The sequence below is a fragment of the Apodemus sylvaticus genome, chromosome 8 (assembly GCF_947179515.1).
Source record: "Apodemus sylvaticus chromosome 8, mApoSyl1.1, whole genome shotgun sequence".
NCBI lineage: Eukaryota > Metazoa > Chordata > Mammalia > Rodentia > Muridae > Apodemus > Apodemus sylvaticus.
The window spans coordinates 88,142,231-88,169,162 of record NC_067479.1 but is presented as its reverse complement, the minus strand read 5'-3'; the positions used below and the strand labels follow the sequence as shown (position 1 = coordinate 88,169,162).

At 50.5% G+C, this 26,932-nt stretch overlaps 1 protein-coding gene across 3 annotated transcripts in view; it reads left to right on the top strand.

The window, feature by feature from the left end:
• Positions 1-26,932, top strand: part of Dlg5 (discs large MAGUK scaffold protein 5) — a 106,103-nt gene that overhangs the window by 48,633 nt on the left and 30,538 nt on the right. The window contains exons 3-13 of one of the 3 annotated variants that reach the window (XM_052189882.1): positions 1,558-1,720; positions 3,142-3,285; positions 3,941-4,124; positions 14,523-14,782; positions 15,849-16,161; positions 20,812-20,996; positions 22,628-22,753; positions 24,220-24,367; positions 25,159-25,286; positions 25,932-26,107; positions 26,367-26,470. In XM_052189882.1, the coding sequence (XP_052045842.1) occupies positions 1,558-1,720; positions 3,142-3,285; positions 3,941-4,124; positions 14,523-14,782; positions 15,849-16,161; positions 20,812-20,996; positions 22,628-22,753; positions 24,220-24,367; positions 25,159-25,286; positions 25,932-26,107; positions 26,367-26,470 (1,931 nt within the window). The remainder of the gene's footprint in view (positions 1-1,557; positions 1,721-3,141; positions 3,286-3,940; positions 4,125-14,522; positions 14,783-15,848; positions 16,162-20,811; positions 20,997-22,627; positions 22,754-24,219; positions 24,368-25,158; positions 25,287-25,931; positions 26,108-26,366; positions 26,471-26,932) is intronic. The other 2 variants (XM_052189883.1, XM_052189884.1) reach the window with 2 other exon arrangements.

Genomic DNA, 26,932 nt, shown 5'->3' with positions numbered 1-26,932 from the left:
TGATATCAGAACTGCAGTCCACAGAGAGCGGTGGGACAGGTCTTCTCTATTCAGCTAGTCCTTCCTAGAAGTGCTTCCTCAGACCCACTGAAAGGCATGGCTCTTAGTTTATTCCAGATTCAGTCAAGTTCATAGTCAATTAGGATGAATGTATTTTGGGAGTATTAGATTCAGGGGATGCTAACATGTGCTGGGGTAAGAGCTTGAGGCGTCTACCTCACACCATGACAAATTCAGTTCCTCTGACCACGTGGAATCCCTGTCCGCCCTGGGGCCCCTGGAAGAGATGAGGCTCACTTTTCATTTAATTGACATCTGCTTTGTGTGAGGCATCAGATAAGAAGGATCAGAAGGGGTTTGGTCAGGGCCTTACAGATAGATGGTGAATGTCATGCTCTTCAAATGTCTGGTGCCACTGGGGAGGCAAGTGCCACACCTCGGGGATGAGTCAGCCCCACTGATGACATCCACGAAACGAGATAGGTGCTCTGAGCTCCTCTGACCCGACTCCAGATCTCCAAGACGTAGGTGAGGTGTTAGGTGGACGTGCTGACGGGGCTAACCTAAAAGGGCCATGGTTAAATTCTTATAGATGAAGTGTTCTGTCCTTGGATTCTTAGAGATCTGTTTAGATCTGGTCAGAGACAGCAATGACTTTGTAAACACGTAAGGCATTTGTATGCTTCCGGTCCTTCAGGTGCTTCAGGCACAGGTGATGAGGGCATGGTGTGGCTTAATCACAGATGCCTCAGGATTTACCTGCATCACATAAGCTGTGGACTCTCAGCATCCTCTAAGCCAGCTGGACTGGGCTGGGCTGGGCAGGTCCAGAGGCAGTGGATCTGCAGTAGGGACTGAGTTGCATGCATAGCCATGGTGAGAGAGGATAGGGCTATGACTCGTGGGTCGCAGCCAGCCTGGGCCAGTTGCCCTGCTCCTAGAGGCTTCACTTTGCTCCAGTATGCCGTCTTCCTCAGGCCTCTGTTTGGGGCTCAGGGCCAGTCTGTCCTGCCTCCTTTGTCACATGGGTGATAAGAGCGTGTCCAGATGTCAGGGCAGGTAAGGGTTAGCGACATAAATGATCCATCCTAGAGATGTGACATCCAGGCTGGGGAGGGAGTGAATATGCTCAGGGTCTAGACCAGCAGTTCTCAACCTGTGAACCACAGCCATGAGAAAACACATATTCCTAATGTTCTTAGGAACTGAGATCCTGTTGGTTAGCAAAATTACAGTTGTGAAGTAGCAATAAAAATAAATTTAGGGTTGGGGGTTTCTAAGACCATCAGAAATATATGATTTTTTTTTCCTGATGGTCTAGACCCTGGTGTCAACTTCATCTGTGAAGAGAGCTTGAGGGATTCCTGCTTTTGCAGAAGTGGCGTCCCTGCAGCAGCTGGCAGGGCCTGGTCCCACTTGGAGCCTTGTAATGAGCAATGGGAAGGCCTAGGGCTCATTACTGTTCACGAGAAGCTGGGCAGGCCATGATGTCCGAGCAGTGCTGGCACCTTGGGAGTGTGCCCGAGTGCATGCCAACTTGTGCTTACCTACCCACAGGGACTACAGGGAAGGCACCGTCCCCACCACCCCTCCTCAGCGAGCAGCAGGCCAATGACAAGGTGGAGAACCTCTCCATTCAGCTGCGCCTGATGACCCGTGAGAGGAACGAGCTACGCAAGCGCCTGGCCTTCGCCACCCATGGAGCCACCTTTGACAAAAGGTAGTCATTGTCCCAACTCCCCAAAGGCCATCCAGACACCACGGTGTCACCTCAAGCTCCTTCCCCTTAGCTCCTTGGTTTCTGGAGGTTTCAGCCCCAGGGTTGTGTCCTGTGTTCTAGGGACCTTATGCCTGGGTCGGGGGAGGCTCTCTCTCTCTCTCTCTCTCTCTCTCTCTCTCTCTCTCTCTCTCTCTGTCTGGCATGTGTCTGTCTGTCTCTCTGTGTGTTATGTCTTCTCGGAGTGAAAATAAGAGCCTATGACCTGATCATACAAATTAGGGATCAGGGAGGTCATATGTGTGCTTCCGTCACACATTTGCTGTAACCCGGATAAGCAGTAGCTTCTGGGATAGACCAGCTCTGGGAGCCTGTGATAGAGGAACTAGGCGAGCCTTCCTCCCATTGGTGTTGCCTCACAGGTGACTGTGTGGCAGCTGCTCTCTGGCCCTGCCAGGCCTTCGGGGCTCTAGATCTTCATTCTGCTGCACCCCGCTGTGCATTTGAGTGTGTACGTATGCACAAGCATGCACACACACACACACACACACACACACACACACACAGTCTCTCTGAAGGCTCCAAGCCGCTCTTTTCCCGGAAGACCCCAGCCTACTACATTGCTGACTAGAGCTTTCTGTGCTTTGAAAACCCATATGTCAGTTTTGGCATATAGGTATCTTAATAAAGGTACCTTTTACCTGGTATCCTTTTGTTCTGGAGAAAATCTTCTTGGGAGATTTAGTATCTGTTCCCTTTTGAAACTGTTTGCTCAGCCGGATGTCGGGAGCCATGCAGCAGCGTTCCCCAGAGAGCCTCCTGAAGGGCCGGGTGCAGAGTTCCCTTCTCTGCCCCCCTGATCCCAGGAGTCAGGTTTCTGCGGCAGGGCCTGAGGTTTTGCCTGTCTCTGTTTTCACGTGCTGCCAGTGCTGAGGCCTTGGAGCTTCCGTTGGAGCAGCACAGCTCTCGGTTTGGGTGCTCGATCCCCTTGGCGCCACATTGGAATTCCCTGGGGGGCTTAGAAAACTGTCCTGTGATGTTGAGTCTCCTCCCTGGAAATCCTGATTATGTGTTCCGGGCACCCATGTCATCATAGGCACCTCGGGTGGACGGTCCCTGTTCTGAAGACAGGGGAAGCATCATTACAGTTTCCGATGAGCGCAGACCTGTGGCATAGACGCCTGGGAACTTAGCTAGTCTGCCCCTCCAACTTTCTGAGGGCACTCAAGGCGCCATGGCTCCCTTCATTGGTACCCCTGCCTCTGCTGTCTGAAGCCAGGATAACAAGGTTTATAAGCACCAGGAGGTCACAGTGCATAGGAGCCAGGATGTGGCAACCCCTGGGCTGGGTAGTTCAGGACACAGCCTGCGTTCCCGTGATCCTCGAGGCCTGTGTTCATGGGGTTCTTTGCTCCCGGGGCCAGACCCTACCACAGGCTGAATCCTGATTATGAGAGGCTAAAGATCCAGTGTGTGCGGGCCATGTCGGACCTGCAGAGCTTACAGAACCAGCACACCAACGCCTTGAAGAGGTGCGAGGAGGTGGCCAAGGAGACAGACTTCTATCAGTGAGTGTTGTGCCGGGAGAGGCCCCAGCACTTGTGAAGTAGCCACTTTTTGCCCTTCTCCATTTATGGACAGGACAGTCCAGGCCTCCGGTTTTCCCACTTAGCAGGCGGCCCTCCTGCAAGAGGACTTGTGCCTCTTAGACTCAGTTTTGCTAAGTATGAATGAGACTGTTAGCCCCTCCCAACGCTGTCTTACAGTCTTAGAAGCTGGCAGATTAAGAAAAGAGAGAGATAGATTTAAAACATGAGGCAGGGGTCAGCTTGCCCAAGACCTCTGGATCTCTGGCCTGGGGCTTTACTGCAGCTTAGTTATGAGCCAGGCAGATTGGGTGTTCTCTCCTTGGGGCTCGTGACCTCCCCCAGAGGGTGCTCGCCCTTTGCCTGCCCTGTCGCACTAGGCCCCATATAGGCATAGGTTGGGACTATCTCCTTTCCTTGGGGATATTTGTATCCCCTTTGGTGTTGGGGTTTTCTGAATTGGGGTTGAGTCATTTTGGAGTTGACTTGTTCACTGGGTTTGGCCTCCCTCTGAGCGCTGCGGGCCTGGCTCCTATGGCCACTGTCTTGATCTCTTTGGGGACCTGGGGTTTGTGGTACCTGAAGATGGGGTGTGGGGGAGAAGTCGGTTGGCGCTAATGTTTCTGTGGGGTTTTAGCACCCTCCACAGCCGGCTCCTGAGTGACCAGACTCAGCTGAAGGATGACGTGGACATGCTGAGACGGGAGAACGGGAAGCTGCGGAGGGAGCGGAACCTGCTGCAGCAGTCCTGGGAGGACATGAAGCGGCTCAGAGACGAGGACCAGAAGGAGATCGGGGACCTCCGGGCCCAGCAGCAGCAGGTGGGACGTGGCAGCGGGGGGCAAGGCCGGAGTCTTGAACCTGGTGTGATTAGTGCGCACGGACACACACACACACACACACACACACACACACACTCACTTAGCTTACAATCATTCCCCTTCCCTTCTTTTCACTTTTGTAACTCACTTTTGTGCCCAGTTCTAGCACAGTTGTTTTTGTTTGTTTTCAGTGTGGCCCAGGCTGCCTGAGAGTTTGTCTTTCTCTCACTTTAGCTTCCTGGGTGCTGGGATTACAGGCTCAAGCCCCCAGGTGCAGCACCTCCTGCTGATTACGCTGCAGGTCCCCTGGGTGTCCCACCCCTCCCTCTGGAGCCACCCTCCCCAGGCCCTTTTTGTTCTTTCTGGGTCCCGTGCTCCCACCTCACCCACGGCTCTCCACCCCAGCAGGTTCGATTCCTTGGTGCCCCCGTGTGCAGTCTCCTGTCCTCTTCTGTCTGCATCATTGAATGGTTGCAAGATTCAGTTGTTCAAAAACTCAGAGGGGCATAGCTTTATCTTTGTATAATTTTTAAATATTTTTGTGAAATTAATGTTTTTGAGAAATAGCAAAGGAGTGACTCTGCGGGCGTTCTATAAATAAAAGGAGAGCTTGTACCTTTTCAGTGCGCAGAGGCGACGCCCAGCATGCTTCTGGAGTCCGGAGAGCAAGCTCTTCACATGTGATTTGTCTCACAGCCCGAAATCGTGCCCAGTAGATCATGTGCGCTATTCTCTCTTAGGACAAGGTCCCTCTCATAGGCGATGTTGAGTTCTGGAAAAGTGTTGCAGTTGGTTTAGCTGGCCTCCTACCGATTGATCCTGAGGCCATCTTCAGAATTTTCCCCTGTTTACTACTGTATTCTGTTGAAAATGTGCTTCTGTGGATTGATCGTTTTCTGTCTCGTTCCTCTGTGGAGAACCCAGGGTAGGGCTCAGCGCGGGGAGCACATGTGTAGTTGTCAGAAGGTTCTGCTTGGGGACGTGCTCTTGCGGGATCCAGTTTAGCTGTGCAGAGGTTGTAACTTCCTGTAGCCTCAGCGGGTCTAAGGACCAAAGAAGCTTCCTGGAATGGAACTAAGAGCAGCAGAGCCTGGCTCAGTCTAAGAGCCTTGTAGACAGCGGCGGGGACCCACTACCTCGCCCTGCTGCAGAGAAGGGGCTGCAGCAGGCCAGTGCATGTGTGTGCGTGCGTGCATGCGTGCGGTATTTGTGTTTGTGCATAAGCACTCTGCCAACTGAGCAACAGCTCCAGACACTCTTTGAGAAATTCTGAACGAGGTTGTGCTTCTGGCTTCCTGCATTTCTGTCTAGCGACCAGGACCGTCTCAGGGTGACCCACTGGGTCTCGTGATTGTGGTGGGTGGTATGATGTCAGGTCTAAAGTACTCACCCTGCGCCGTGAGTGTGGTACCCAGTAACTGCTTCTATTCCAAATGTGTTCACTCTGAATTAAAAGGGACGTCTTACAGAGTGGGCAGAAATGAGGACCCTCAGACATTACTGGTGGTGTAAAATACAGTAGCCTTGTGAGAAGCCATTCGCAACTCCTCACAAGTTTGAACTGCAATGACCAGATGACCCAGCCATTCCAGAATTGGAAGTAGGTGTTCATGTAAAGCTAGGGGCAATAAGCATTGCAGTAGCATTGTTCGGAGCAGCCCTGACGTAGACATAACCAGGTGTCCATAGCGAATGGATGAAAAAGTACGATATGGTCCGGCCCTTCAGTGGGGTATTATTCCACTCGAAAAGAATACATTTGGCATATTTTATTTAAAAAAAAAATCTTTACTGTACATGGTGGCCCATGACTGTAATCTCAGCACTTAGGAGGTTGAGGCAAAAGGATTGTGAGCTCTAGGCTAGCCTGAGCAATGTAGTGAGACCCTGTGTCAAATACTTGATGATGATGATGATGATGATGATGATGATGAGGAGGAGGAGGAGGAGGAGGAGGAGGAGGACGACGACGACAACGACACACGTTCAGACATAATCTTTGCCCATTCTCTTTCCTCCCTTTCCTGCTTGCCCCACATGTTCTGGGAAGGCCTTTCTTTTTCCTCCACTCTGGTGTCATTATTTGCTTCCTTTTCTTTGGGGATAACTTTGGTGGCCAGGCTTGGGTGAGCGTGTCGTACCTGGTCCTGGTCCTGGATGCTCCCAGGTCAGGTTGATTAGACCGTGTTCTCAGCAAGTGCCAGCCTGCGACCCCAGCAACAGAGACAGCTGTGCTTCCAGAAGGAGAGGAGGAGAAGGAGGCCAGGAGCGGCTGGGCCCCTTGTTCTACAGGGCTGCCCTCCTCCTCGCCCTCACAGACACTGCCCAGGAAGTGGGAAGAGGTAGCCTTACCTTCAGAGGCAGGTGATGTGGGATGGCCACAGGCTTGCTCCCCACTGGACCTGAAGGCGAAGGTCAGGCTGACTGGACAGGGCCAGTTTTGTTGCCAGGTTCCTCCCACGCCTTGTAAACCTGAAGAAGCCCTTGCAGGGTAAATGGTGCTGTTTGACTTGTATGTTTGCCGGAGGGATTTGTGGGGCCTTCCAGGCCTCTGTATGACTTATCTCAGAGGAAATGAGGCCGCCCCCAGTGAGAGGGGTGGGCCTGGGCCTGGGCCTCATCCCTCGAGAGCTGCAGACAGGTGCTTTGTCCTGTGTGTGGGCTGTGGGGGAGGGGGCGGGCCGGGGGCTGGCCCCTGTCCCATTTCCTTGGTGGGAAATGGGTCATCTTGGATTCTTCTTGGGGTGTGGCAGGCACGCTGAAGAGCTCCTAGGTTGGAAAAGCAAACTCCAGGGGTTTTTGTACCATTTTTCCTTTACTAAACCAACACACAACCCTTGCTTAAAAGAAGAACATTCTAAAAACAGCAATGAAGTTACCCTAAATTGAGTGTGGTCCTGTTTTACAGAAATGACCAACTTCTATCATGTGCACATTGTCCTTGTGACATTTTCTCCTATTCCATGTGTAGCACACACATGAAACTTTCTTTTCTCTCTCATATTTGTCTTTGCTTTTTTTTTTTTTTTTTTTTACTCTGCAACGAATGTATCATGGGCCACCTTACACTGTTTTTTTGAACATCCGGACACCTGTACTATTTTACTGTTAGTGGTATCTGACCTCCATTCTGTGTGTTGACTATTTAAATTGTTAGAAGTCCTGCCATACTAAGTCAGTTGACACAAATGCACACTGTGTGTCACTCTCAGTGTTTTGTGCATGCATTACATTTTTATTATGATAGTTAATTATGTACTAGTTGGAGGATGCTAGATGTGTCCGCAGGCCACAGCGCATGTGTGGGAGTCAGAGGATAGCTGTAGGAGGAGATTCTCTCTGTCCATTGTGTGTGTTTCTGGCATTGAACTCAGGGAGCTAGACTTTACAGCACTGCGTGCTTTTACACACTGTGCCATCTGCTGGCCCTCAGGTGTATGTTAAAATTTTGATTGTTATAAAATATCTGCATCAAGGCAACATATTTTTAAAATCAATTCTACCAGATCATTTGAGTTTCTGCTCTTTGCTCTGTGACTAGTTTTAAAATGTTCTTTTTTGATCGGTGAAAGTTGACTTTCCCCCCAAGCTATCCCAGATATTTTCCTCTTTAATTAATCTAACTGGGAAATTGAACATGTATGGTATGGTATGTATGTGTATCTGTGTGTATATATGCGGTATGCTTGTGTATTTGTGTGTATACCTGTGTGTGTGTCTGTGTGCATGTGTATGTGTTGTGTATGGTGTGGTATGTGTATGTGTGTGTATGTGTGATGTGGGAGTGTGTGTATTTGTGTGTGCCTGTTTGAGTGTCTGTGTCTGTGTGTATATGTATGTATGTGTTTGTGTGCATGTGTGTGTGCACATGTGTGTGTGCATGTGAGTGGGTACATGTGAGAATGTGTATCTGTGTGTGGTGTGTGATTTGTGTATCTGTATGTGTCTGTATGTGTGTATGTGAGTGTGTATGGAGTGTGTGGTATGTATGTATCTGTGGGTATGTTGCTCGGTTTTAACTGTCCACTTGATACAACCTAGAATCATCTGCGAAGGGAATCTGGGATTGTCAGGATTAGTTGGCCTGTGGGTATGTCTGTAGAGGATTGCCTTGATTGTTGATTGACCCAGTGTCTTAGCCAGTGTTCTGATGCTGTGAAGACACATGGTGACCAAGAGAAGAACTCTTAGAAAGAATAACACTCAATTGGGGCTTGCTTCCGGTCCTAGAAGTTTAGTTCATTGTGGCAGCACGGTGACACAGGTAGATGTGGTGCTGTAAGTTCTACCTCTGGATCCAGATCCGCTGGAAGCAGGAGGAGAATGTGACACTGGGCCTGGCTGGAGCATTTAAGACTTTAAAGCCCACCCCCAGTGGCACACTTCCTCCAACAAGGCCCCACCTACTACAACTGGGCCAGGCCCCCTAATTTCTTTCAAGTAATGCCTCTCCCTAATGACCAAGCATTCAAATATGTTAGCCTATGGGGGCCATTCCTACTCAAGCGTCCACACCTAGCCTGCTCTGGGGTGGACCGGTCTCTAGGTCTCTAGCCGGGCCCTGAGCGGAGTGAGAGTGAAGCAAGCTAGCTGAGAACAAGCAACCAAAGCCCTCATGCTCACTTGACCTCTGCCCTTGACTGTGGGTGTGGTCTTTCATGGCTCCGCGTTGCCTTCGGCTCTATAGTGGACTGCAGCCTGGGGTTGTGAGCCAAAGAAACCCTTCTCTTTCCTAAGTTGCTTTTGGCCAGGGTGGGCTTTTATTTTCTTTTATTTATCACAGCAACAGAAAAGTAAGCATGCACCAGTGTGCATTTGTTCCCTTCCACTAAGAACATAATCTTCTAATGATGAACAGGAAACGCTCTAGACTGGCAGATAGCATCTTTTCCAGTTCTTGGGAAGCCACATGACTGCAGCTCTCCCTAGTTTCTGTGAGGCTCTTGATGATAAAGCACAGGCTTGAGTCTGAGCCCTGGTGCGAGAAGTTGAGAAATGCTCGGGCCTGGGGGCCTCTTTGAAGGTCTGGATCCTGTCTTGTGGAAGCCAATGCAGAGGCCGGGAGGTACCGGGAGGTGGAGCTGGGATTGCAGCAAGCAAGACTTACCTCTGCACTCAGGGTTTTCCACCCAGGGAACCCCACTGTGCCCTGGAGGTAACCATGGTGGAAACAGGATAGATCTGCCCTCTCTCACCAGTCTCTTGTGGCCCTACCAACTCACCGCATCGTCCCAGCTGCACTGAGCAGCTTAAAGGACACAGTTGGCTTCAGCATTCCTGTCTTACCAGGAATCAAAGCAGATGCCGACAGCCCGGATCGGTCAGCACACTTGGCTCTAAGTTCCTCAGCGTTAGGGCGATGGGAAGCTGGTTCTCAGTCAAAGGAAGGCCTGCAGTGGTGCAGACTCCAGAGTCTTGTGGACTGGTGAAGACAGTGCTGCTGCCAAGCCGACTGCCTTGGAAAGGAGGGATGCTGAAGGAAAGCTGGAGAGCCTGTGTGCCCACTGCTGCCCTCTTGTGGGGAACTCAGACTATGGCAGCTCTGCCTTTGTTTTGAGTTTTACCATAACCACCTGAGACAGAGTATTGGAAAGCGAGACTTAGGATGTCAGTTTTGTTGTTGTTTTGCTTTTTCTAGACAGAGTTTCTCTGTGTAACAGCCCTATTATAACTCACTTTGTAGACCACACTAGCCTTAAACTCACAGAGATCCCTCTGCTTCTGCCTCCCGAGTGCTAGGATTAAAGGTGTGCACCACCACACCCAACTATGAAGTCTTGAATGGAGTATCTGAGGTATCTGTCCAACACAGCAAACCACTGCAGAAGCCAGACCCTCTGCAGACACAGGAACCTGGAGAGTTCTGGCCCAGGTGGTGGTGAGATAGTCTCATATCTCAGCAGTGGCACTGCTGAGAATGTCCACGTTGTCTGCTCCTGAATACTTCATACAGGTGTCCTTGGTTCCGCATCTTCATGCCCCGTCTACACTGCTCCATGTTTTGTAGGAGAGGAAGAGGATATTATTCTCTGTCCCTCTCAAGGTTTGAATAGAAATATATTTAAAAGAGTTAAAGGGTTTAAATGGTGAAAATAAAAAAGTGCTTTTTAGAAGTCATAACAAGAGGATATGGTTATGATCTCAAGGTAAGAGGGAGAGGCTTTCTCAGCATATCTGAAGCACAGCCCACCCAGGGCATCCTTCTGCTTGGAGTTTGCCAACTCCAAGACTTTAGCATGAAAGACACCGCATGCCACATATGCAGAGGATCATGTGATACATCCACCCAGGAAAGGCAGCTGGAATGTAAAGGTAGCTCCCAGAGGGCTGGTGCGGCTGGCCATACAGTTCTGACCCAGCATACGAGAGAGCCTGGAAAGGAAAGGAAAGGAAAGGAAAGGGAAGGGAAGGGAAGGGAAGGAGAAGGGAAGGAGAAGGGAAGGAGAAGGGAAGGAGAAGGGAAGGAGAAGGGAAGGAGAAGAAAGGAGAGGAGAGGGGGAAGGGAGGGGAGGGGGAAGGGAAGGGAAGGAAAGGAGAAGAAAGGAGAAGAAAGGAGAGGAGAGGGGGAAGGGAGGGGAGGGGGAAGGGAAGGGAAGGGAAGGAAAGGAGAAGAAAGGAGAAGAAAGGAGAGGAGAGGGGGAAGGGAGGGGAGGGGGAAGGGAAGGGAAGGAAAGGAGAAGAAAGGAGAGGGGGAAGGGAGGGGAGGGGGAAGGGGGAGGGAGAGGGAAGGAAAGGAAAGGAGAAGCCAGAGGTCAGAAATGGGAGTTCCTCGAAGACAAAGATAGATAATTCATAAACACAGAAAAGGTGCCCATTCTTGCTTGAAGTCAGGAATAGAAATTTAAAACCGAAGGACCAGTGCTGAAGAGATGTTTCAGCAGTGGAGCACTGGCTGTTCTTGCAGAGATCAGGGTTCTATTCCCAGGACCCACATGGTGTCTCATAAGCATCTGTAATACCAATTCTGGGGATCTGGCGCCCTCTTCAGGTTTCCACAGGCAATCCACACATGTGGTACATATATATTCATACATAGAAAATAAAAATAAATCTTAAAAATTTTAAATGAAGAACTACTTATTAGCTAGTAGAACTGACAATACCTTAAAAACGTGAGTACTGTACAATAGCTTAGAGATGAACGAAAAGTTAGGTGACCACTGACTGTGGAGCAAAATGTGGACTGTCCAGACAGCGAAATGTTCTTAAGCCAGAGAAAGGCTAGAAACCCACCCTTGCCCCAACAGGCATGACTTCCTGCTAAATGATATAAGTTGGAAACCCTCTTTTAAAACCTTTTAAAGAGATGTCTTCTTTTAAAAGGTTTATGTATATATGTGTGTCTGCATGAGTTTGCATGTTTGACATGTGTATAGGTGCTAAGAGAGGATCATAGGTACTCTGGAACTGGAGTTACAGGGGTTGTGAGCCACATGACTGTGTGTGTGTGTGTGTGTGTCTGTGTGTTTCTCTGCAAGAACAGCAGGTGAGCTTAACTATTGACCTATCTCTCCAGCCTATGTTGTCATTTTTGTCACAGGGTCTCATATGACACAGGCTGGCCTCTAACTTCCCATGTCGCTGTGGATGACCGTGAACCCCTGATGGTCCTGCTTCTGGTTCTCTAGCGCTGGGATTGCGGCCTTGCGCTACCAGGACAGAAGTTGCTGCTTCTCTCTCTGTCGCAGCTGCTGTTCCTCTCCCCTCCCCTCTCTCCCCTCCCCCCTCCTCCTAAAAAGAATTTTACTGTCAGAATGGCTCCCAGTTTGTGTGTGTGTATATCAGTGTATGTCTGAGAGTAAAGTGTTTCCACAATACAGTGAGGGCTTTACCTTCTACTTTGTAAATAAGTTTTGTATTTCAATGCACCAAGTTTTCCTTTTGAGAGGAATAGTTTCCGAAAAGAATAGGAAAGAAAGTTAGGGGTCATAGCACACGCTGTAATCCAAGAATTCAGTAAGATGAAACGGGGAAACTGGAATATGTTCAATACCTAGGCTCTAAACATTATAACAAATAGAGGAAAAAATGAAAGATGCAGAGAGGTGAGTGGAGCTGGCTTCTGACAGCCTTGCAGCCCTGGCTTCTGAGCCGGGGGGTGGGGGAGGGGGGAGGCAGTGAGGGGGAGAGGGAGAGAGGGAAAGAGAGAGAACACAGAACACAGAAACACAGAGACATACAGAAATCAGTAGTCTCTATGATTATATTTTCTAAAATACATTTCATTTTTTTTCCTGTGATGTGTGCATGTGGATGTGTCTGTGGGTGTCCACAGAGGCCAGATTAGGGTGCTGGATCCCCTGTAGCTGGAGTTACAGACATTCGAATAGGGACCGGGATCTTCTACGAGAGTCGTGAATGTTCTTATCCTCAGAGCCGTCTCTCTAGCCCCCTGATTTTTTCAGAGATTTATTTATTTTGACTTTATGTGTATGAGTGTTTTGCCTACATGTATGTATGCGTACCATATATATGGGGAGTGACTGTGGAGGCCAGAAAGGGGTGTTGGCACCAGAACTACAGACAGTTAGGAATCAGCATGCATGTGCTGGGAACTGAACCTCGGTCCTCTGCGATCACAGAGCCATTTCTCCCTCTTGATTCTGACTTTTGAATCACTTGTTCCTTCTATATAGATGTTCTGTCTCTGGAGGAAATGTCCCACGGTTCACGGTTGTGGCTGTCTGGGCCGCAAAGATGGTGTTGATAACTCAGGGCCCACACGGTGAACAAGGTTGTTCCCGGGCTGTAGGAGCTGCAGGGGCTAAGCCAGCCTTTCCGGTTTTGTCCTGTTATTTGAGAAATAAGGAAGCAGAGCCACAGAGGTGGTGAGTCACCAAAGAGTGGCGCTCAACAGGCAACCCTTGAAAAACTCAGTCTTCTCAGGTTTGCTAGTGTTTTGTTTTGTTTTGTTTTTCTCGTCTTAAACAGCGTCCCTGGTGAAGCCGAGCCCCTGTAATTCACAGTAGGATGGATTCAGGTGCTCACAGTCTGTTTTTCTGGTTCGGGTTGTTTGGTTGGTTTGGTGGTTTGTTTTTTTTTTTTTTTTTGGTTATTGTTTTTAGGACAGAGTTTGGCTACAGAGCCGTGGCTGGCATATTTGCTTTGTGGCTCAGTCGGCCTCAAACTTAGATCCTGCTGTAGCCTCAGCCTGCTCGAGTCCTGGGGTGCCAGGCCCGCTGCACTGTGCTCTCCAGACTCCTGCACCCTGCTGCACCCTGCTGCACCCTGCTGCACCCTGCACCCTCAGGCTTCGGTCTCCGCGAGCACTGGCTCTCTCGCTGTCCCTTGCATGACCTTGTGAGTCTGCCGTGGCCTTTGTCCTCGCACCCCTGCCTTTGTCCTCGCACCCCTGCCTTTGGCTGTAGCCTTGCTTTTGGCCAGGTTCTTTTCTTTGTTATCTTCACTTTAGAGTTCACTTTCTTAGAAAGTCATCCCCAGGTGGTAGCTTCCCTTACGACCTTCCTCTTTGACCCTGTGCTGCTCAGAAGCACCCTCCTGTCCATGGTACTCTCTCCCTTTTCATTTTCTTGAAAGTCCATGTTAATGTAGGAGGATATTGTTCTTTCTCCAGAGGTGGGTTCATTTCCCCCAGCGCTGGCGCTGAGATTAGTGGACCATAAGGCACAGTCGCTTCCTCTCCTGCTCCATACTGACAATGCCGAGAACAATATTGGACATTTTCCGCCCTTATTAAGTGCCTAACACCATCTCTGAGGTTCTGTGACTTGCTAGGACTCAAAACCAAGACTCAATACATAATCGTTCCCACTGACTAAAATTGTAGCCTTAGGACGCAAGGCGAAATCAACACAGGGAAGAACAAAGGAGAAGGGGTATGTTAGGGGAGATCAGGCCCAGGTTCCATGTCAGTAGCCAGGGGAGTCACACCAGGTACCTTTGATCTTCAGGATGGAGGTGTGGCAGCTCATACAACACTCCCACTTGGGAAGCACCGTAGACAGACCGTATGTAGATTTTCCTGGGTGCTGGTCACAGTCCATTTCTTCTTAGTACAGACCAAAGTTGCACACTTCATGAATGATGACAACAGCTCACCATCACCATCAGGGTCCTGGATGCCAGTTATGCAGGAGGCAACCATGACCCTGGGCCTTTCTAAACTCAAGTCTCAGGCTGGCCACCATAGCCTTCCCATACATAGAATGGTTTGCTTCGTCGTACTTGGGAATTCTCTGTAACACAAATGTTTGAGAAGGAGTGAATCTAAAAGGATCAGCCCCCTGTGAGTATAGCCTAGACAGACAGACACACACACACACACACGCACACACTACCCTCTGAGAGCTGAGATGAACTCTTGCTTTCTTAGAAGAAGGGGCACACTTGCTCTGTCCACCTTGCTCTTTGGTAAGCGTGAGTCCTTGGGGTCCCCAGGTGCTGAAGCACAATGGCTCATCAGAGATCCTCAACAAGCTGTACGACACGGCCATGGACAAGCTGGAGGTAGTCAAGAAGGACTACGACGCTCTGCGCAAGAGGTACAGCGAGAAGGTTGCCTTGCACAACTCGGATCTGAGCCGCCTGGAGCAGCTCGGCGAGGAGAACCAGCGCCTGCAAAAGCAGACGGAGATGTTGACCCAGCAGAGGGACACGGCCATCCAGTTACAGCACCAGTGTGCTCTCTCTCTGAGGAGGTAGGAGGCCGGGCTGGCCACGGGGCAGCGCACATTGTGGGAGGTGAATTGGGTTCTGTTTGTCTAAGGCTCCTGTCTTTGTGGGCCTCTTATTATCTGCAAGGCTTCCCTGAGAGAAACACCTCAAAACGCTGTGCTCCAGTCAATGAGAATATTGAGTTTGATACTGCACTAGCCTTGAAATTATTTCCTTTCCTCCCATGTAAGCATCCTGCTGTGTCCTTAGCACCCTGACTCTTGGATTTCCCTTTAAACTTCTTTCTTGGTCATGGCCATGCACCTTGCATGGGAGTTGGGAAAGGTAGTTATTCTGGGCAGTATGTTCCTTGAAATTTCACTTTTATTAAGAACCATTGGTTTTAGATATGTGATTCGCACCCTGGACAGTATTGTAAGCAGGACATTCCTGCCACGTGTGGGTTCTCTGTGGTGTTCATTGGTTTCCTGTGAAAATTCTCTGGATAAAAACCGAATAGCCAGATTGAACCCAGACTGGTGGTGTCTCTGCTGCAGGATTCAGGAGATGTGGCTGTCACTGTTTGGGGCTGGAGCTCCTGAAGGATGGGTGTTCTCAGGCACACAGCTCAGAAAATGCTGCTGTCCTGTGACAGGCTTTATCTTGCATATTACCTGGGTGCAAGGTGCCTTCTAAGCCTTGTTCAGGTGCCCATGTTGCGTGGTTGTATCAAGCCTATCTATAAGATGAAGTGATTGCTATAAGACAGCATGAGGCCACACTTGTCTTTTTCTATGCTGTGACTCTGGTACTGTATGCGTGTGTTTTTCCCTAGTTATGTAGCCTCATTATAGGAGAAATGTGCTGTTCTTTCTAGTAGAGTAGGGAGCATGCAGGCCTTAGTTCAACTTCTGGCATTTGTCAAAGGCTGAGAAACATTCCAGGCCCAGGGCACTCGGACTCCGTGACCATTCTCTCTAGGGGTGAGAATGACCTCAGTCAAAATTTCATGCTTGACCGTCTCGCACCTCGGGGCTGACGCCGGGGGTAGCAGCCTCCCAGCTGACACGGCAGGTCCCCGCCCCTCCCACCTCACATTCTCCTCCCCAGGTTTGAGACCATCCACCACGAGCTGAGCAAGGCCACAGCCCAGAACAAGGACCTCCAGTGGGAGATGGAGCTGCTGCAGTCTGAGCTCACGGAGCTGAGGAGCAAGCAGGTGAAAACCGCCAAGGAGTCGGAGAAATACAAGGAGGAGCGGGATGCCGTGTACAGCGAGTACAAGCTCATCATGAGCGAGCGCGACCAGGTCATCTCTGAGCTGGACAAGCTGCAGACAGAGGTCGAGCTGGCTGAGTCTAAGCTCAAAAGCAGCACGTCCGAGAAGAAGGCAGCCAGCGAGGAGATGGAGGCCCTGCGGCAGGTAAGCGGTGGTCTAGCAGGGACGATGACCACGGGGTTCTCCAGGGCTGGATGGAAGGTCTGAGCGGCAGGGCCGTCTCTTCACAGGCTGGGTTGTGAGATACCATGGGGTCTGTCTCTGCAGAGCTCAGGCTTGGTGTTTGACATTAGTCTGGGGGTCAGAGAAGAAGTGGGTCAGAATGTCTGGCCATTGTCCTGGATACAGGAAGACATCAGAGGACATGCACATAGGTTACAAGGCTATATTATGTCTATCTATAAATGATAATAGAACATTAAGTCGTCACAAGGCCATGTGTGTCTTACCTGTGCTGTGACACTAACATTGGTTTGTTTGTTTCAAAATAACATAGTTTGATTATAGAAGGAATGTGCAGTTCTTTGTGGTCAAGTGGAGAGAGCTACATAGGAGTAACCAGAGAGCATCTTGAATTGTCTCGGACTGACTCTGATCAAGGTTCCGTGGCCCTAGAGTTCCTAGCTGCGTAGAACTGATAGCCTCATGGGTTCAGAAGAGTATCCTCAGGGCCTTTGTCTGCCAACCATTTGTGTACTCAGAGGAGCTTCTGGTCTCCTTCTTAGGACACTCCAAGTTCCTGTGTGTACAGCTTTCTGCTGACTTGAGCCTTAGGCCTTGTTCTAAAGCCTTGCTCCCTGGGGCTGCCCCTCAAGAGCTGGAGACTGAGGTATTCAGTAGCAGCAGGACCGAAACCTTTAGCTTAACTCCGTGTGCTCTCCTGCCTGGCCAGCTGTACCTCACCACCGATGTCCTTTCTGGTCTAGGTGTGCCCTGATGGGATGTGGATGACAGGCGTGGAGATTGGTCACGGTGTGGCTTTGAAAAGAGTCTGTAGACTTGGAAATACTAGAGTATCCCTCTACCCCATAGAGCTGTTTCCGATCCGTGCTTCTGTGCTTCTCACTTTCTGTGTAGGTCTGTTAGGATGCCGGTGAGCAAAGCGGTGCCTGAGAAGTGGGAGGACGGCCGGGAAGACTGGCATGCTTGCCCTACAGCGATCACTGTACCAGGGCCGAGGCAGGGTGGGTGGTGTGGGGGCGTGGACAGCCAGGGTACCTGCCTCGTTTTCTTTCTGTTGCTGTGATAAACACCATGGCCCCAAACCTGTTGAAGAAAAGGTTGGTTTCACCTTACCGGTGTTAGTCATGAGTGTGGGAAGTTGGAGCAGGAGCCCCAGCAGGCCGGGAGCCTGAAGTAGAGACCCCTGGGAAGTGCAGTCTGCTGGCCTCTTCCCAGGCTCACATGCAGTTCAGGACCACCTGCCTAGATGGCGCTGTTCATAGTGAGCCGGACCTTCCGGATCAATTACCAATCAAAAAAGTGACCCAAAGAGTTGGGAAAATGGTTCAGCGCTTAGAGCACTGGCTGCTCTTCCAGAGGACCCCACACCCACATGGCAGCTTACAACCATCTGCAACTCCAATTATAAGGGAGCTAGTGTCCCCTTCTGGCTCTGTGAGCACAAGGCACACATGCAGTGCACATACATATATGCAGGCAAAATACTTACACACACACACACACACACACACACACACACACACACACAGAGAGAGACCAACACACCAAAAAAAGTGAATCTAAAAAACAATTTAACAAAGAAAGAAATTTTCCCATAGCCATGCCCACAGGCCAATCTGATGGAGGCAGCTCTTCAATTGCATTTTCCTCTTTCCATGTGTGTCAAGTTGACAACCAAGATTAGTCATTCCACGACTGGCCTTTCTACCTGCAATGGCTCCTTCTGTACCCAGGTAGAGGTGAGGTAGTGAGAGAGGGACTGAGGCCCCTCAGCCACATCCTTGCATCTCTCTTTCTTTCCTGCCTCTGTGCCCTTGTGCGCAAACTGGATATATATGATAGTCACATTTGCCCTTGCGGGACGGTTTTCAAGTGACACAAATAGAAAACACAGCAACTGAGTCTTCAGAGAGTTGGGGTGACAGAAGTCTGTTTTATTATTGCCCATTTAGGATGAGCACACCCATGTAACTATATAGGTGACATGGATTAGTAATGACAGTTCCATATAGAGGGGTTGATGTTCCCCAGACCATTGAGGTGAAGGCCACTGCCAAGAGGAACATGTAGTGTGTGTGTGTGTGTGTGTGTGTGGGAGTGTGTATCTGTGTATAAGTGTGTGTGTGTCTGTATGTCTGTGAGTGTGTGTGTGTGTCTGTCTGTGTATGAGTGTATGTATGTCTGTGTGTGTCTACGTGTGTGTCTACGTGTGTGTCTATGTGTGTGTGTGTGTGTGTGTTGAGGACAAGGCCTTGCTTGCAGCATCACCTGCTTTACCTGCCTCACCCAACTTTGATGAAATTTTAGAAAAGAGAATTATGTAAAGGAACCTGCTTTCTTCCCTCCCTCCCTCCCTCCTTCCCTCTCTCCCTCCTTCTTCCTTCCTTCATCCCTCCCTCCTTCCCTCTCCCTCCTTTCTTCCTTCTCTCCCTCCTTCCTTCCTTCCTTCCTTCCTTCCTTCCTTCCTTCCTTCCTTCCTTCCTTCCTTCTTCCCTCCCTCCCTCCCTCCCTCCCTCCCTCCCTCCCTCCCTCCCTCCCTCCCTCCCTCCCTCCCTCCCTTCCTTCCTTCCTTCCTCCCTCCCTCCCTCCTTCCCTCTCTCCCTCCTTCTTCCTTCCTCCATCCCTCCCTCCTTCCCTCTCTCCTTCCTTCCTTCCTTCCTTTCTTCCTTCCTTCCATATAGAGTCTCATTTTGTAGCCCGGGAACGCTATGTAGGCTAGGCTACCCTTGAACTCACAGTGATCTGCCTGTATCTGCTTCCTGAGTGTAAGGGCTGGGATTGTAGGCATTCACTCCCGTGCCAGTCCACAAGGGAATTTTCAATAAGTCAATTTAATGCTCTAGAGCTTGGTAAAAGTCCTAGACATCCAGCCCATCTGTTCCTTTGTGGGTCCTAGTATCTGAGTATTTTCTTATTGCAAACGGGGGTAGGGGGGTGGGGGTATTTAAATATCAAGTCAGAAAAACCACAGTGATAAAACAAGAAAACAAAACAAACCAAAAAACACTTTGGAGAATGACCAAATTGGTCAGCAGACTACAAAGGTCCTGGAATGTTGAATACCCAGGAGGTGAGCTTGTGATAAGACAGCCTGCTCCACGGGCTTCAGATTCCCGATGTTATCAGTGTAGGCTGTGGTCATGCGCACAGAGAAGCATGAAGAACACCCAGGACCCCCTCCCCGTGCCGGCCTCCAGCAGTGAGCATCGTTAATGTGGAGGCCTGAGTACTAGCACCCAGGCAGGCAGGCAGGCAGGCGTGCCCTTCAGCCTGGAGTCAGTCCTCTGAGGCTATGCAGGGGGTGCTGGCTGAGTGACAGGTGGTGTGTCAGCTGAGGCAGGAATCTTTTCCAGGCTTGTTCTGAGTCAGCAAGCAGCAGGGGAGAGCCCGCCGCTCCACTCCTACCCGCTGCCACCAGGATTGACTTTTTCAACCGCTCTGCACTTTGCTCTAGGTTCATCCGCCAACTTGACACTAGCTGAGAGGAAGCCGACTTGTGCTTCTTAGGTGTCATTTGACTCTAGGGAATAATGGCTACAATGCCTGGTCACCTGTTCAGGGCCAGCTGGGTAGGCCTCTGGTTCCCCTGGTTCCCTGATGGTAGAGTGTCTTCATGGAGATTCTTTTTGTGAAGTTTGCCCAGGTCTTGCGTGTTCCCCTAAGTAAAGCCCTGTGCCATAGAAGGGCTATCTGAGGCACCATGGCTGGCAGTGCTTTCCCCCTGCCCTGGCTGCAGCTGTGTCTTCATGAGGAGCCCAGCTCAGCTGAGTTGTGCAGCCAGTGGTGCTTAAGAGGAAAAGAGTCCAAAGAGAAACAACCCTGTCCTACCTGGAAGCCATACTCTCTGCCACACACCACTAATACCATCTTCCTAGGGCCCTTGGGTGGGCAGGGCACCTGCTGGGGAGTGGGGTGCAGCCCCTGGGTCTTCTTGGTGGCCCCTTTCAGGTGAGGTGCTTCTGAAATGGCCCATGTCATCCCAAGCACAGACTTCAGCAGCACCGGGGCCTCAGGGCCACTAAGGATGGCCACGTGAGACCCAGGCTGAGGTCCTGGAGGCTGGGAAGCAGCGTAGAGGTCAGCAGAGAGGGCGGCCGGTGAAATGGTCTCTCAGCCTGGGAAGGACTGTGGGCACGGCATGGCTAGATTCCTGCAGTGTGGCACCTACACAACTGAGGGCAGAGGTCAGGCAGTTGGCCTGTCGTGGCTCCCTAGACCCACAGCCACTTTCAATCTTCCTACTTCTATCTCACTAAAGTGTCAGAGGAGCAGTGGTGTTAGGGTAATTTGTTTCAGTGGGTAGGAATTTTGAGGAGCCCAGTAGGAATCAAAGAGAGGCAGACATGGATGGGAGCTACCCCGTTCTCCAGCAGAGCTCGCTGTGCCCCGGCCCTCCAGGGCTCGGTGAGGCCAGCATCCTTAATAGAGGGGAGAGCCCTTCATGGAGACAAATGCTGGTGTGTTTCAGATGTGATCACCTGGGCTTAGTGTTTCCCTTGAGCCCCCAGCCCCACCTTGAGCCAGTAAGCTTTGCAGCTTGGAAGCGTGGGTAACCCCTTTCACTTATCTCGGAAGTGTGGGTAACCGCTTTCACCAACCTCTTTCCCTTAGATCAAAGACACGGTGACCATGGATGCTGGGAGAGCCAACAAAGAGGTGGAAATCCTTCGAAAACAGTGTAAGGCACTGTGCCAGGAGCTGAAGGAAGCCCTCCAGGAAGCGGACGTGGCCAAGTGCCGGCGGGACTGGGCCTTTCAGGAGCGGGACAAGATTGTGGCGGAGCGTGACAGCATCCGGTAAGGGTGTTCTTGGCTGGCATGGTCCTGTGGTTTTCTTGTCTGTTAGCAGGCTCACCCTCATTGGCCATGTGTCCAGATAAAAAGACAGAGAATGGTTCCTCCCTTCTCCCCCTCAGCTGATTCTCACCTCACCTCTTGGCTTTAGAGATTTCTATTGCATTTCCTTCCCGATTCACTTCTAGACATCTTGAGTGTGAACTGTGTTTCTAGAAACCATTTTTTTGTGAAATGTGTTTTGTTTTTTCTCTCTGTGTTGCTAGACGTCGTCTGTGCCGGCATCTTAGGCTCCTGAGCAGCAAGAGCTCAGAGGAGGCGTCTGTGTGTCTGTACCTAGGGGGCTCTAGGTCAGAGGGCAGTGACAGTACATGAAGGTGACATCTAGGTCCTCAGGCTGTCATGGGCCACTCAGGGTGGAAGGACGTCTCCCAGGCCCATTTGAGCTAGAACTGAAGTCCGAGTGCAGTTTCTTCAATAGGAGAGGAAGTGTTAGCATGGCAGATGGAAGGGGCGGTGCCTGCAGTCTCTGAGGAAGGATTTGGGTGTGGCCAGGTCCTGGTCTGGTCATAAAGAGCTGGGTGATGATGTCCTTGAGTTTCAGTTCTGAGAGTCAGCCGGGTGGTGGTGGTGTATGCCTTTAATCCCAGCACTTGGGAGGCAGAGGTAGGTAGATTTCTGAGTTCGAGGCCAGCCTGGTGTAGAGTGAGTTCCAGGATAGCCAGGGCTACACAGAGAAACCCTGACTTGGGGGGGGGGGGAATTCTGAGAGTCTTGAATAGAAGCAAAGGAGTGTGGATAAGATCCTGTGCCAGGCAGAACCAGGGATGGTGGGAAAGGTACAGTAAGCTGGCCATTGAGGGATTCTGGAACACCCCTGAGACTATGAGGACCTGTGCCCTGGCAGGGAGGCTCAGAAGGTGGAGATAGATGTTAAAAATATTTGGTGTGTGGTATGGGAGGAGCACTAAGGTCTTCTGGGTGCTTCCTGCTCTGGTTCTGGCTCTGGCTTGCTCTTCGCGCTCCTCCTGAGCTGGACTATGACTGAGGCAGTAAAGGTCTTAGGCTGCAGAGGTGTGAAGACCAGCTGTAAGGCACATTATTTAAGAGATGGCAAGCACAGGCCCTTCTGATGTAGGCTTGTGTATCCTGCCTAGGAGATGAATGGTTTGGGTCCCCCACCCACTTCCCCGGGGTCCCATCAGGTTTCTCCATTGTACCCAAATGGGGACAGAGAGCTGAGTCCCGGCTGAGTGTCCCTCAGCCGTTCAGTGGCATAGGTAGAAAGGCCTGTGTATAGTCAATTAAGGAACTTATGGCTGTTGGCTAACTGAAGCTCACCAAGTGGACTGGGTCTCACTGCAAAGGAGAGCGTCCCCTGCTGCCACAGAGCTCCTGCTAGAGGAGTGCGTGGAATGTAGGCCCCATTCTCCGGGCACGAGGGTACTTAGGCCTGGGTGGTGTCTCTGGGTACATAGCAGGCTGGTCTGGGTGGGGTCATACACTCTTTTTGTACTTGCTTTGTTTAGACTGAAACTCAGAGGTAGGGGCTGACAGGTGGCACGGTACAGACCTCAGGCCCTTCCTCCATTCTGGCTGTTCACAGTAACCTTGACCTCAGCTTTCTCTACTAGGACCCTGTGTGACAACCTGAGGCGAGAGCGAGATCGAGCCGTGAGTGAGCTGGCTGAAGCCCTTCGAAGCCTGGATGACACTCGGAAGCAGAAGAATGACGTCAGCCGGGAACTTAAGGAACTCAAGTAGGCTTGGGTGTGACCTGTCTGGGATGGGCTCCGGTCTAATTGTGTTAGAGGGCATGTGGTGGAGGACAGCTGTTCACTTAATGGGGTTTAGGAAACCTCTAGGCAGAAGCAGGAGGATCTCTGAGCTCAAGGCCAGTGCGGTCTACAGAGCAAGTTCCTAAATTACTTTAACCCTCTAGATAAATTTGGGGAGAGCTTCTGTGTTTAAAAAACACTACTATGAGAGCAAAGGGACTTCAAGAAGATGCTGAGGCATAGCATGGCTTGACCCCAAAGCTATGATCCCAGTGACCCAATTGCTCTAGAGTCCCCCACTTTCTACTCTCCACCACCTCCCAATAATGCCATCATATTAGGAACCAAAGAAAGGGTTGGGGCCTGGAGAGAGGGCTCAGCGGTTAAGAGCACTGACTGTACTTCCAAAGGTCCTGAGTTCAAATCCCAGCAAGCACATGGTGGCTCACAACCATCAGTAATGGGATCTGACGCCCTCTTCTGATGTGTCTGAAGACAGCTACAGTGTACTTACTTATAATAATGAATAAATCTTTGGGCTGGAGCGAGCAGAGGTCCTGAGTTCAATTCCTAGCAACCACATGATGGCTCACAACTATATGTACAGCTATAGTGTACTCATATACATAAAATAAATAAATAAATCTTTAAAAAAAGAAAAGAAAGGGTTGATCTGTAGATTAAGTTATCTCATTGTCTTTAGAGATACCCTCATAGACACACCCACAGTTGATTAATCAAGGCATTTCTCAGCTGAATCAAGTTGACAATCTAGACTAATGCCTTGGCTGGAGAAATGGCTCAGCTGCTAAGAGAATGCATTGCTCTTGTGGGGTACTCATGTCAGGCTCTTCATCATCCCCTGTGACTCCAACTCCACGGGGACCCAGTGCTCTTGGCCGCCCTGGGCACCTGAGCACATCTCCCTACCCATAATGTGTTTAAGAAAGACTAATCAGCCAGGTGTGAGTGGTGGTGACACACTCCTTTAGTCCCCACACTTGGGAGGCATAGCCAGGAGGATCTCTGAGTTCAAAGCCAGTGTGGTCTACAGAGCAAGTTCTGGGATAGCCTGGTCTACACAGTGAGACCCTGTCTCCAAAACACAACAACAACAAAAAAACTAACAACCATCATGGTTTTACCTCCGAGCCTTGTCGATGCTAGACAAGCATTCCACCACTGTAGCAAGAGGCTGCATCTCTAGGCCTCTTGCTGGCCTTTGACCTCAATTACTTTGGGCCTCTAGATAAATTTGGGAAGAGTTTCTGTGTTTAAAAAAAACACTACTATGGAAACCCACTGATAATTCTCGAAAGCCTTAACCTAGTTTATCAGGAAGCTTGAATACCAGGAGAAAGAGCCCTGCTTCAATTTCAGGAGTGGCTGCCTTAGTTTTGAGCCGTGATTCCTTGGGATGTTCCCCTTCAAAAGGGCCACTTCCACAGTTCTCCTGTTGACAGGGAGCAGATGGAGTGCCAGCTGGAGAAGGAGGCCCGATTCCGGCAGCTGATGGCCCACAGTTCCCACGACTCGGCCATCGACACGGATTCCATGGAGTGGGAGACAGAAGTCGTGGAATTTGAGAGAGAGACGGTAAGCTGCTTGCTTGGGTGGCTGTGCTTGTCCTCTCTCTTGAGTGGGGGGACTTTGGGGCAGTAGAGGATGCCCCTGGTGGTTCTTGTTTCATGGCCACCTCCCCCAAGTAGTATGCATCTTTTCCTTGTAGCCATCCATCCCAGTTGGGGTTGCTGTTGCTGGGATGAATCACCATGGCCAAAGCAACTTGGGGAAGAGAGGATTTATTTGGTTTATGTTTTCACATCTTTGTTCATCATTGAAGGAAGTCAGAATAGGAACCCAAACAGGGCAGGAACCTGGAGACAGGAGCTGATGCAGAGGCCATGGAGGAGTGCTTGCTGCTTATTGGCTTGCTATCCATAGTTTGCTCAGCCTGCCTTAAATAGAGAACCCAGGACCACTACCCAGGGATGGCCCCATCCAAAATGGGCTGGACTCTCCCCCATCAATCACTAATTAAGAAAATGCCCCATTGGCTTGCCTGTGGTCTGATCTTGTGGGAGCATTTTCTCAAGTGAGATTTCCATCTCCCAAATGACTGTCCTATGTCTAATTGACATAAGACTAGTCAGCATACTATCCAAGCTGGGCTACTTCTGTGCCTTATGGTGGTGCTGACAAATCCCATGGAAGGCAGAGGCCCCAGTGAAAGACCAGGGGCAATGCTCACAGGGATGTCTGCCGTGGCTAGAATGGGCAGGCACAGCTGTCCGTTGATGCCCATCCCAAGGCTTGAGTGCCTTGCTTGGGGTCCAGGGTCTTTCTTCTCTCTGCTTTATAAAGATCTGCTGGTGCTGTTTTGACAGGAGGATATTGACTTGAAAGCACTTGGGTTTGACATGGCAGAAGGTGTGAATGAGCCCTGCTTCCCAGGGGATTGTGGCATATTTGTTACTAAAGTGGACAAAGGAAGCATCGCTGATGGTCGCTTAAGGTAAGAGCTGAGGAGGTCCCGCCCTGAGAGGGCAAGAGGGGCTCCAAGGAGGACAGCTGGCAGCAAAATGAACATGTCCTAGTATCAGAGGACTCACAGAGCCGTCTGAAGCTCCAGCCTCAGCTGGGATGGTCTTAAAGGAGACCACCTCCTGGGTGCCCCCTAAATCTGCCTTTTCTCCAGGTAGCAGGAGCTGTGTTTTTGCTTCTGTGGGAGATCAGGGCTCAGGAGTATGTGATGAGAACAGGTCGTGGCACTGCCTGCTCATTCCGTGAAATTCTGAAGAGGACAGAGTGATAACGCTGTCCTAACTACTGTCAAGTACTGCTGTGCACACTGTATCTTTTAATTGTTAATCTTTATAAATTGAGGCAAGTGCAAATATTGCCCCACCTTACAGATGAGGACACAGAAACACTAGGTGCCACGGCTAGTGAGTGGCAGAGTCAGGATTCGAACCGAGGCAGTCTGTCTTTGGCCAGCATCCGTGAGTTTTAGAACTGTGTACTCTGGAGGCTGCAACCCTTTTGAGTTCAGATGCAGGGAACCTGCTCGCTGACAAGTGAGCCTGGAAATGGGCTAGTGAGAGGCGGCTACTGGCCCCAGGGTCTGAGCGGGTGCCTGACTGGCCTTGTTCGTCCTCAGGGTCAACGACTGGCTGCTGAGAATCAACGATGTGGACCTCATCAACAAGGACAAGAAACAGGCCATCAAGGCACTCCTCCATGGAGAGGGGGCCATCAACATGGTTGTGAGGCGGAGGAAGTCCCTGGGTGGGAAGGTCGTCACACCTCTGCATATCAACCTCAGTGGACAGAAAGGTAGTAGGCCTCAGATGAGGCAGACACCCCGTCGCTGGAGGGGGACTGTGTTTGTGGGGTCACCTTGTTCCCAGGGATGCATGTTGGTGGAGCCCAGGTGCTCTCCTGGAGGGAGGTCACCCGAGTCACCAGTTAGGGGTGTGACGAGCTCCCCGTGGGGATGGCACAGAAAGGGATTCAGTCCCTTTGATAAATTTAGGCAGCAGAATTGGGATGGGGCAGGCAGGCCAGGTCATCCAGTACCCTCTGTGACTTGTAGATAGTGGCATCAGTTTGGAGAACGGAGTGTATGCTGCCGCTGTGGTGCCCGGAAGCCCGGCTGCCAAAGAGGGGTCCCTCGCCGTGGGAGACAGGATTGTTGCGGTGAGTCTCCTGAACAGAGCGGTCGGTCTGCTACGCGTAGGCCTCCGGGAGCCTTGAATAAGAGGTCATGGGCATTGCACTGTATGAACATTGAAAATAATCCCTTTTTCCTAAGGAAAGTGCTGAGTCCTGCGACAGTGAATGTTGTAGCACATTAGGAAGAGCAGAACAGTCTAGGAGGAAGAAGACAAGTGCTCACTGAAGGCAATCAAGCCTTTCTTAAGCATTCCTCAGTATGTGGATGCCTCTCTATAATGGATACTTTTCCATCAAAGAACATCTGGGATTTGTTTTTCAGTCATTTATGTATGTATGTATGTATGTATGTATGTATGTATGTATGTATGTATGTATTGAGAGGAGATAAGGCAATTCAATAATCGTCCTGCCTCAGAGTGACTGTGTCTGGTTTAAATATACTTCTTTACTGAACAGTATGCCTCCTCTATTAACCTTTTTTTA